We start from the raw sequence: 12,753 nt of genomic DNA on the forward strand, positions 1-12,753 counted from the left end.
CTGAAATCATTTACCTTTGGAAGAGGAAAATCAAACTGATCTAAGAGATATTAAATACTTTGTTGAAGGTCTCAAAGGAGCTGGAAATCTAGTTTCCAGGCTAGGTCTGTGTGGTCTCAAATTCTCGCTTCTGCTTGCATCTCATACAAATGAAAAATAATGAAAATTCAAAATGCCAAGAGGACTTCAATTAGGGAAATTTCAACAAATTTTATGAACAGTGGCTTTAAGGTAGACTTTGAAGGATTTATTAATATTGGGGAGAGGAAAAACAAAGTTTTCTGCAAGTAAATACAGATAGGCACAAAAATATGGTGTAGATCTGTTATGAGGAGTTGAGTTTTGTTGTAGTAATAGCATGTAAATGGGAGAAAAGGGAGTGTTGCAAAGGTTGGCTTGGGATAACTTGTAGAGCACATCAGTCATTAGGTTTTGCCCCAAGAATGAGGAAATAACTTGAATTCTAGAATGTATTGAGTGGTAAGTCTAAATTTGGACTGAACTGAGTTTATAGCTGGTTCCAATACATATGAAATGATTCACCATTTGTAGAATGGGAATAAAAATTTATGTTGGTGCTAGTTTTAAATGAGACAGAGAATAAAAATTGCTTAGCTCAGTATCTGGCATAGAGTAAGTACTCAATGTTTGTTAATCACTATTAACATATATAATAACCTTAGCAATAAGTACAAAATCTACAATTGAGCAATACAATCTGAAAGCATGGAAGTGGTATGGTAAACTTAAACTTGATTTATAAATTCAGACTTTAAAATCAATATTAAAGTAAGGAAATTATAGAGAAACACTTTCAATGATTATTGTGCATAGGACAAAAGGAAAGTTAGAGATTATTACTGAAACTCTATGTTGGACCATACGAATAAATGGTAGTATAGTGCCTCTACTTTTAGTCAGTTTCTCATATATCTAGTTCACTTTTCTTTAAAATTGTCATTCGTTTATTTCTTACTAAAATTCATATTCTTGACTTATAAAATCACCGTTTACCATAATAAAAAAGTTAATCTTTCAATTATTTACATTATAGACTTAAAATAAAAAATGAATTTTTTAATCTTTTACTTGCATATAGTTAGAAAACATGTTTCCCTAATGAATTTGAAATTTTAACAATGAGTTTATTAATAAGAATAAATATTGTTTATTCTCCTTCTGTAAACCAAATATTACGATAGTCCAAAAATGGTTTTCAAGTATTTTAAAATATTAAAAGATGTTAAAACAGATTAATTTCAAATTTATCTGTTAAAATTGATCTGTTAGTGGTAAAAGTATCAAAAGGATTATCAATACGTCATTTTCATCCATGACAGATGACAATTTAGATATAATACAGCTTCTCCACATATCTACTAATTTGCTGGATTTCCCTGTTATGGTTCATTTTAAAGGCTCAATGTCATCCTTTTCATGTGCTTCAGTTTTGTTTGAACCGTATCTTAAAGAACTCTAAAACCTGACATTTTACTGCATTATTTCTTGGTCAAAAGGAAAAGCAAGAAATAAAACATTGTACTAGAAAAAGTAAATGTGAAAGAGTAATCATAGCTGAATTAAATAACATAAAAATGTAATTTAATTTAAATGAAAAGAGGAATGTGATTATCTGAATATTATCTGTTTGACTCAACATAACTGGTAATTTCTTTATTGTACATGGATAGCTACAGTGAAGATATCTCAGCAGATTTACAACTCAACTAAAAAGATACAAAATATTAACTCGGTTGGATTCACAATGAATATTTTTTACAGCCTCTGATCATTGTGAAGATAGAGCATATCAGTGCCACCACTGATGCCCACCCAAAACTGCCTGCACAGCCACCATCACTAATTTTACATTTAAATTAATCTTGCTTTTATGGTCAAACAAAATAAAAAAGTGATGTGTATATAAAATAAGCATTTAGCCACATTCACAGAAAATTTCCAAAATGTTTTACCATTATTTTATGTATGTATTCTCAAAGATAAAATTATTTATTTAATGGTATTGCTTTGTTAAGCCACTGTAGAATGCTTTCAGAGTTTCTGTTAAGTTATATACTCCTGTATTTGAAGTTTTATCATTTTATTAACAGTTGCATCAAGAAAAATTTCATAAATTCATAAAGATGCTATAATAAAATATATAATGTGCCCTTTTCCTTTGACAGAAAAATAATATATCCACTTAATGATACAAAGAATTAAAAACCTCAATGTACATTATCTTTTTCTTCACCAAAATTTTATGAGAACTAGCTAATGCTATATATGATTGATTCAAAATATTGCAGTCTACCGTATTAAATATATGTATTAACAGGCCATGCAATGTACACTTTCAATTCATGTAAGAAAATGCTTAAATTCTCACAATGAGCTCTGCCCCTCTCTTGTGGTGTATTCATTACATCGTATCTTAACTTCTGACATATTTCTTCATGCATTTTAATTCATATTTGGGAGTGTTTTTACTAATGAGGAAATAGAGTAATCTCTGCAACCACATAATTGACTTGTTTAGGGTAAAGTAAGTGTGATTTACCATTATCAGCAAGCCCAAAATCATATGCAAGAAAGAAAAAAAAAGTACCTATATATGCATATATATTCGCTTATATTTGTATACTATAGCTGTCTCTTAAGAGAATACTGGATCCCGTGAGATGGACAATCCTGTTTTACTGAACACTTTGATGAGTTAGCATAAGGACCTCTGAGAGAAGAAGCAAGAGCTATTTTACTTTGCATAATAAAACTCAAGAGTCAAATCTGCAATGTGGAGTGTTTCTAAATTATGTGTTATTAGTGCTCCATTGATTTCTTCAGTAAAAATTTGTTGTAGAATGAGTCTGTTTAGTGTCTTTATTAAATTACAGAGCTTAGAGTCTACCAATAACACCTGTAAAAACTCTTCCTTTTTAAAATAATTACATATACATATATTAAAAATAACTTGTTCTTTAAATCCGATCGCATTGACCCTTACATAGCAAATGTGGGCTAGCAACATGACTAATAAGACATTCTGTGAAAACAGGTGCAGGTCTATTTTGTTCATCCACTTTGGACACAAGACTCCTTTCTTACAAGTGTCAGAGCAGAGCACAGTTAACACACAACAAAGACCAAGAAGGGAAGCAGACAGGGTTCTCTAACTCAAGAAATAATAAAGGTAACACACTGAATAGCACTCTGTTTTTTCTATCTAAGCATTTTACACTCAACGTGTGGCCTGTATTAATATGCTAAAGAAGATTGAAAATATTGCTTAAAATAAAAGTCAATCAGGTAACCATAATGAAAAAAAGAGAGTGGCACTACAGATCAAAGCTTGACAGGTATAGTGTGTTTACTTCATTAGAAATAAGATTAAGAAAGTTATCCAGTGTTTATGTTACGTAGATGAAGCTTTGCAACCACGTAAGAATGCTGGGTGGTTTGCTAACAATGGTTTGCACATATATACACACAGGCATATATAAAAGTATATGTATATACTTTGTTTGACAACCAATTTATGAATATCTTCTGTTTTCAGATAGTGAAGTAGCTCTGGGAATCTAACGATCCCATGAGATAATAAGTTCTGAAAATACAGAGTTTGTGTTTGTTTGGAGTGGAGAGGGGCAGTAAAAAAGGTAAGAGAAACTGTGGAAAGGGAAGGTCACAGTTTCAGAACTTATGCGTATTTCAATATTCACTTTTTGAGAGAGTGTAGACACAGTTGGCTTCCTGGGATATTTGGAATTCTTTGTTAGTTTACTTCTCTTTGTGGGAGGAATTAGCATGTGAGGATGAAAGGAGTTAAAACGCACCTCACTGAATTGTGACTTTTGTGAGATTTTCATCTACAAAACATTTTTTGAAACAATTTTAATTGCAATTCATCATCCCAAGATTTTACTTTTCTCTAAATGCCATGGAACAGCAGGTATTTTCAATTTCTGCTGTGCTAGGATTTCAACGTAACCACAGCATTTTAGTGCTAAAATTGTATCTCCATACACCTGGCCTGTCCATGAATCAAGTCATAAGATGAGTTGTCGTGATACATGGTTAGCCATATATATAATTTTTGCTTTAACGGATTTGATAAAATATGGGGGAGAATGATATACTTTAACTTTCACTTTCACAGAATGTTTATTTTTCCCTTGGAGGAGCTTTAAGGAAACATATATCAAACTCAATCCCTTCTTAATCATTTCCTTGCTGAATTTATGCCAAAATGAGTGCTATAGACCACTCTCCAGACTGCCGGAGCGGTGTCTGCTACTTACTCTCTCATTTTACTTCATCCGTGTAGTAAAGCCATAGCCATTGGCTATGCAGGGATTACTACTGATCAGAAACAAGATAAATCCTTAGCCCCTTACTACCCCCATTTGGCTCCAAGTACTCTTACACTCTTAGCACTTATTTCACTGTTGAGGATCCTAAAGGAGTGCCTTCCAGCTACCCTTGTCCTTTCCAGTCCATTCAAATTGAAGAGTAACACTGAGGTCCACTTCACTGAATTCCTGATTTACCCTAGGATATTCAAGTCCAAACCAGTATCATCTTGGGGTGTGGTGCTGGGGAGGGGAGGCATGTTATCACAAAACCTTTTGAACACTAGTCGTTTGTTTACTTGTTTCATTTAGCAGGTCAAGTCATGCCAAATGAAGCAAGCTAACAGAGGAGGAAAAAGCTGTGGGAATTGGCATTTTCAGGATTTTATATAAATGCCTGTTGCTTAAAGTCTCCCTGTCAGTGTGATTTACAAATATCTCTATTCATCTTACTGCTTATCATGTAATCACTGACTGAAATAAATACACTTGCATGCACACATACACACACACCCTCCCAAGTACAAACATTCATTTTAAGACACTACATAATCAACCAATCAACCCCTAGACAAAAATGGCAATAATAAGTATATCAATTTCCTAACTGCTGCATTTTCCTCTCAAGAAATAAGAGCAATTTAAAGATTGATTTCTATAAAAATATAACTCAAAAAATGAGAAAAGTGGTTTGAAATTCCAAACAATATAATCAAATGGTAGTTTGGGTTGGGGGGGATAGTTTCAAGAGTAGGTAAGCCTTTCAAGACATCTCAAATAGCATCACCCAAAGTTTATGCCTTCTCTTATTACTCACAGGCCTAGCCCTGGAGTGGATATATAAATCATAAGTCATCTCCTTGAATTTACTCTAAGTGCCCTGTATGCCAATTGACATCAGCATGTTTCAGCTAGATTGGATTAAATCTGTTTGTAGTTGAACTCTAACTGGGAGAGATAGGAGAAGAAATGGGAAAGGAATGATTTGCAGGTGCTACAAAGTGCAGGTTATATATAATACATCTTTTTTTTTTCATCAAATGGCACTTGTTTTAAATTGTATCAAAGGTATTATTTTAGTCAGTGAGAACCTTAAAGGATTTCTACTTATAACACCAAATAACCCAAATGTTAGCTGTTCCCTTGCAATCTAGGTGAAGATATCTTGCTGTTATTCTCTTGCCAACACATCTTATTTGTGCTACGTCAAAAGCTCTAGGAAAGACTTCTGCTAATTCTTGCATTTGTGGTAGATTACACTTTGTGGCCTTCCTGGTATCCTGCACTCAGATTTCTTACATTTCCCTGCTCTGCACCACGTTGGTCTCCGTGTAGTTCTCACTTTCTTCCCCCTTCTGCCCCAAACAAATAATTCTCAGGAAGGATTAATGAAGATTTTTTGAGGGAGGTTTCATGGAAAAATTTCATGGAAATTACTCATTGCTTAATGTCTGCTACCTCCTTAGCTTCTCCTCTTCTTTTCTCAATTCTCCTTACCTTTCTAGAATCTTTACATATAAAAGAAAATATAACATGTAACTGCCAGACCTATTGATCTTAATTTATTATGCAAATTCTAGTTGCACCTGCACAGCAAGCTGCAATGTTCACACATAAGAAACTGATATTTAAATTTTTCTCTCTTCACAATGGCAGCAAAAATAAAACAATTGATTATGTAAATCCTCATGCTTTATGAGAATTACTTGTTTTGAAGTTTAACACAAGCATTTCGAAAACTGTTTCACCAAATCTCCTATGCATTAGCCATGTAATTTTTAAAAAGTTAACAATAGTAGAATTACAATATTATTCAAATATCCAAGTATATCTATTTACATGTAATGATATTGTAATTTCAATTTAATATGACAACTGAGTTGTATAACTTATTTTTTTGGATACAAATTACACATAGAATAATGAAGCGTTGCTTTATATTTGTTTATAATTGATTTTAGAAGGTAATGTATTATCATTTCAAATTTTATTAGACATAATTGACTATTACGAGAATTACATTCATCTTCATTTTTTTTTTTTTTTTTTTTTTTTGAGACAGAGTCTCACTCTGTTGCCCAGGCTAGAGTGCAGTGGCACGATCTTGGCTTACTGCAAGATCCACCCTCCCAGGTTCATGGCATTCTCCTGCCTCTGCCTCCTGAGTAGCTGGGACTACAGGTGCCCACCACCACGCCTGGCTAATTTTTATGCATTTTCAGTAGAGACGAGGTTTCACCGTGTTAGCCAGGATGGTCTCGATCTCCTGACCTCGTGATCTGCCCGCCTCGGCCTCCCAAAGTGCTGGGATTACAGGCATGAGCCACTGAGCCCGGCCCATTCATCTTCATTTTTAACAGCCACTTTTAATTTTACCTATCTGTATATTTTTATTTATAAAAATAAAAATCTAAATTGAAATTCATCCTATAACAAATTTATATTTCTTATGTCATTCCAAAATATACTCCTTTTGCACTCGATAATCTCTTCAACTTTAAAACTATGGTTTCCATAATTTATTAATTTCTTGCTTAAGTTTAAATTTTTTAAAGAAAAATTTTTACTAACTTCAAGTCTGAGAATGTGTCTTAAATGGTATTCTTAAAATTCTTCAGTCATGATTTACTTTATGACACTGCATGCTTATCTGATATGCTTAAAGACTAAAGAAGCCTGAAAATTACAGGCACAGAAACAGAAAAACTGGAGGAAAAATGAGAGGAAGCCAGGCAGGCAAAAGTACAGACTTTTAGGAAAATTGTAAATAATCAACAGGGAGCCAGTTTCCCAGTAGAGATTACGAAGTCTGGACAACAACTAGTGAGCAACTGAATACTCAAACATTATTTTATTCCAGTCCTTAGAAAGAAATGAAGTAAGTTGGTTAAGGTCACCAGAGTCAATGGTGAATGATGTTGCTGGGATATTCAGGCTTAGATCTGTCTGACAGCAGATGTAAATTCTTATTACTGTAGTTACTGGTTCCACAAATTTGTGTACTCTGAACACAGCATTTGCTTAATGCTGATAATGTGTTGGAGGCTGAGAAATCCATATATAGGAAACACAGTTCTTCCCTCAGTACCAGATAGTCTGGTTTAGGAAATAGTGTAGCACTTTCTTCCTTCTTTACTTCCATTCCTATGAGAAACATAAATTAAGTGTCCAGTGGTTTTTAGGCACTAAGAATATAAAAGCCTGACACTTGTCAAGAAGCTTTTCAGACACTGAAGATATAAATTATTTGAAATAAGTGTACCAGCATGAGAGAAAAGCAGATTAATGTGATGTAGAGTCAGAGAAAGAAAACTAATATTAATTCAACACATGTTTCAGACCCTCTGCCTGGCATGGAAAACTTCTATTGAGCCCAACAGTTAGAATGTAGTGTCAAATTCTGAAAAACACAATTCATAACGATTCAATCTCAGCAGCACATATTTAACTACATGCTGAATTTGCTTAGAAATATACTATATGGGCCAGGTACGGTGGCTCACACCTGTCATCCCAGCACTTTGGGAGGCCAAGGTGGGTGGATCACCTGAGGTCAGGAGTTCAAGACCAGCCTGACCAAGATGGTGAAACCCCGTCTCTACTAAAAATACAAAAATTAGCTGGATATGGTGGAGGGCGCCTGTAATCCCAGCTGCTAGGGAGGCTGAGACAGGAGAATTGCTTGAATCTGGGAGGCGGAGGTTGCTGTGAGCTGAGATCGTGCCAATGTACTCCAGCCTGGGTGACAGAGGGAGACTCTGTCTCAAAAAAAAGAAAAAAAAGAGAAATATACTATATGAAATTGATAGGAGAAAAGACCATATTCATTGCTCAGGTGTTCCTGATGTGGAATAAATCCTCATTATGTTAAAACTACCTTACATAGTTAACAGTTTATTTTTGGAAACGCATGTTAATTTTAACTTCTCGCATTCACTGTAGTAAAATGAGTAATTACTTTGAACTGCACCAAGAAATTTGATGATCATTCATGTTCATTAAAATGGGATTCTACATGCAGGTAGAATTGCTATAATTTAATTTTTATTCTTACTAAATTACTCTTACTAAATTAAATACGTATAAATAAAGTAGTGACAAAATACCCATGCATTTCACTGCACATTCCTCAAAGGAATATAACGATGCTTAAAAATATCCTCAGTTATACTTTTTACTCTTTTTCATAATATATCGAACTAAAATAAATGTGTGCCTTATAGTTCTTCACAATATTTAGACGTTTTTCAAATTAATATTATCTCCAACTCCAGCTCTGAGGTAATCATTTAGAACCCAAAGAGATGCTGTGGTCTGACAACATACAAATTATATCTACAAACACAGAATTACAAATAGCACTTACTGCATGCCACCAAAGTCTATACTCTTGACCCCGGTAGGTATTTTAACATAATGATAACTTTACATATTATAGGGTGAAACCACTCCCAACTATACACAATTATACCTAGTAGTGTCACACACACTAAAATTATTCTCAAATAAATTGTATTAATAGTACATTTTAAAAAAATAAGCAAGGTTGATAATAGCATATTAAATACAGTAATAGGGAATAGGCAAGTGAGATAAAAACAAAGGTTACATATCTAATTATTGGTTATTAATACTTTGTCAATAACTTGAAAATAACAAAAGAATATTTATTAGTCATAACACCCAATGCCAATTAAATTAAATTTTATCCTCATTAAATATGCATAAGAACTTCATGTATTTTTCAGATAGCATCTTCAGTGGTACCATTTCAGTTCAACTCTGATTTTTAAGTCCCCGAGCTATTACAATCAGAACCTAAAAAACTGTTAATTTCATCAGATATTCTGTAGTTTCAATAATTTGTTTCCCACAAAATGTGTAATAATAATAATTACTATTATTATTTTTTGACAGGGTCTGGCTCTGTTGCCAAGGCTGGAGCACAAGGTGTGACCTCAGCTCACTGCAACCTCCACCTCTCAGGATCGAGCAATCCTCCCGCCTCATCCTCACGAGCAGCTGGGACTACAGACATGCGCCACCATGTCGGCTAATTTTTGTAATTTTAATAGAGACAGAGTTTTGCCATGTTGCCCAGGCTGGTTTCGAACTCCTGTACTCAAGCTACACCTCTGCCTTAGCATCCCACAATGCTGGGATTACAGGGGAGAGCTACCATGCCCAGCCTGCACATTATGTTATTTAATCACTTTTTTGCTGAGCACAGAATAGGCATTCTGAAAATAATGGCTAATTGATTGACAAATATATCAAACTTTGAAAATATGCTTGGCTTTGCAAGGAATAATTTATTCTATCTTTGACTATGAGTTATAATTCTGATTTATTAATCCCCGTTTTTATTTTTGCAAAGTTGAATTATGCAGTCTTTCATAATTCTCACAACTGCAATTTTTAGATGATATAATTTTTAATTTAAATAAGGAAACAAATATGCACAATAATCCAATAATGGCTCATATAACATAGCTGGAGCAGTTCCCACACATCAGAATTCACTTGAGTAAAAGGACAAAATCTTTGTTTCAGATTCATTTTTAACATTGCTAAGCAAATATTTTTAAATTGTTTCAATAGATTTTAAAGATACATAATACTAAATATCATGATATGCCAACCTCCTCATTTTAGCATTTAAACCTCTTCTATAAAGCTTTGCAGTTTTATAACTAGAAGTTAATATTACTTTTCTGCCTCTTGTAAATACATCAAGAGATAAAACACACTAACATCTTTTCTCAAAGTGCAGACCTCAAACATTTCATTTCAACTTCTTGTATTTCCTAATACAATTTTATATTAATTACAATATGATCAAAAAATGATGAGAGTGAACAAAATATTTATATTGAATATATTTCTATGACTGTGGCTGCTTCTCCATACCAAGTTTCAGTTAACACTCTCTCCATTTGAGAAGTGATTTTATCTTTTAAATTAGTTATCTTTGGGGGAAATGCCAGCATTTTGTAAGAGCCCATTAAGAAAAATCTTAATGACAATTTGCAAAAACATCGTTAAAGTGATTTTTAAAAATAAAACTGTATTTTCACAAATTCACACCTCTGTTAGGCATAAAGAGAAACATTTTATGGGAAATTCATCACTAGTGTTGATAAACAAAGGTTCAGTAAGCAGATATGACAAAGCTAAAGCAAGTTCAATTGTACATGTGTATTTGTTTTATATCTAAGTTTCTTTACGATTTCACATGGTTTTCTATTATAATAGAGACAAATCTTTAAAAAGTTGATCACTCAACTTAGCACTTACCTCATATGGGTGATAATGAGTGTTGTGGTGGGAATGAAAAAATCATCCACTCTGTCAAATTGCTTTCCCACTGGTTGGGTGTGGATTGTGTGGTGAGGCACATTCCCACTGGCCAGGGTAATTACCTAAAGAGAACACACCTTGGTTAGACCTCAACGATGCAGTCACTTCATAGTATAAGCTTTAATTTTATTTAGAGATGAAATAAATGTTTCTGGCAGTTGTTTGCATAGACTTTATGCCATCCTCAAAATCAATATATTATTACACAAATTACAATTCTGTGACTGTTTTGCTTATTTTCAATATAGAAACTTGTTTCTATAAAGAAAAAAATAGAAAAATATTTGTCTTGAACAATTTCAGCTTAAAATATAAAATAAATAGGCATATAAGCAACTTCTTCATTATAAAAATCCTAATCTTCTTATAAAGAGAAAAATAAATGCAAACATACAGGTAATGTGTGATATTAGGACAAAATCCCTCCAGTATAACATAACTGGCAACATAGTTTTAAAAACTCCAAAATAAATCATATGAAACATTTTACATTTTTAAAATCTTGGAATACATAAAACCATACTTTAAAACGTTTTCCTCCTATCATTGAAAAATAACCGGTTTACGTGTTTTAATAAAAGAGATTTCATCTTTAATAATGAATTGTTTTTTAAACTTTTATAGTCCTTTAAAGAAAAGGTCAACTACATTTAAACTAGTTTATTTCCCTAATTCCATTAGTTACCAAATCCTATTAGTTCTTTCTTCAGATCTGTTTACACCCCTGTAAACTTTCATTGTTCCTACTGCACAGCCATTGTTCTGGTAGCCTTCTAAAGGGCTTTTTTCCTGCCTTTACTTTATCCGCTTTTAAATACTTTCTACATATGGTCATCAAAGTAACTTCCAAAACTACTGACTAAGTTAAAGTGATTCTCCCTCGAGACTAAAACTTCTCCTTTGGTTTTTATGACAAGATTTTATTTTATAATTTTTAGTTTTAGAGTTAGTTTGTTTTTCCTAAAGGGTAATTTCTCTTCATCTAAATGAATATACTTTCATTGAGTTCCATCGGAATCCCTCCTGGCTGGGGCCCACTTCCTGAACAATAGCAAAATGGAAGGCTTCTATTTCAAGTTATTTCCTGGGAATATTTTATTCTCTAATTATTGTGCATTTCATAAGACATTAATTATATTCCAATTGTGAAATTTGTGGATTACAGATTCATTATAATTTTTAAGGCAGTATTTTGAAATTTTTGTAAGACACATATGACTTTTAAAAGTAAAATAAATAAATTATGATAAATCCTTGAGAATCCACCTGAGGACACTAATTGGAAAATATTGTCATATACCTAAAATTATGACACCTAGTCTCTATTAATTATAAATATCTCAGAAAATACATATTTTGCTTTCGTATTTGACGAAGACATATGGATAAAATTATAATAAAAATTAAAACACAAAGAAAAAGATAAGTAGAATTTTCTGATCCTTGAGAACATGCTTCAGCATCGATTTCTCTTCCAGCCTAATCTTTTAACATGATGGCATGGGAAACACTATAGCCACAATGAGGGCTTGCCCATATTTTTGGTTTTGTGAATTCAGTTTCTCCAAAGGAAGCATATCTTAACTTCCACTTCCTTTGTGAATGTTTCCTGATAATCTTTTGGGAGACAATTATCCATGAACATTTTGACATTTCTGCAGAGTCAGGTCTTTCATAGCAAAGAGCATTGGCAAACTTGGTTTAAGTCTAATGGCATAGCAAAAATGCCTTGGAGACTAGTGATAGTGGCTTGCTCATGAGAGATTTAGAGAATTATCTCCTTTGAACCATTTACTGACATTCAAGGGAATTGACCTACTCTTCTTCTTCCAGGGGAAGATTTTCATACATTCTAGAGTAATGATGATTATCTCTCCAGACAGAGGATAGGCTGATATGCTAGCAGCCTAAAAAAACGTAGAGACTTATAATTCTAGGGTCCCACTTCTTTCGTGCAACTGTGCTGAACATTCAGGCTAGCATTAGGCTCTCCACGTGACCCAAAGTTGATTATGGCTGAGGCATAAACACTAACATGATCCAT

The 12,753-nt window shown here is 33.2% G+C and overlaps 1 protein-coding gene across 3 annotated transcripts in view; it reads right to left on the reverse strand.

Moving 5' to 3' along the window:
• The window catches only part of FSTL5 (follistatin like 5), an 816,338-nt gene that overhangs the window by 60,732 nt on the left and 742,853 nt on the right, over nucleotides 1-12,753 (reverse strand). For all 3 annotated transcript variants that reach the window (XM_016952467.4, XM_016952464.4, XM_063809978.1), the window contains one exon: nucleotides 10,647-10,771. In XM_016952467.4, coding sequence (XP_016807956.2) covers nucleotides 10,647-10,771 — 125 coding nt within the window. The remainder of the gene's footprint in view (nucleotides 1-10,646; nucleotides 10,772-12,753) is intronic.

This window comes from Pan troglodytes, chromosome 3 (genome assembly GCF_028858775.2).
Source record: "Pan troglodytes isolate AG18354 chromosome 3, NHGRI_mPanTro3-v2.0_pri, whole genome shotgun sequence".
Taxonomy (NCBI): domain Eukaryota; kingdom Metazoa; phylum Chordata; class Mammalia; order Primates; family Hominidae; genus Pan; species Pan troglodytes.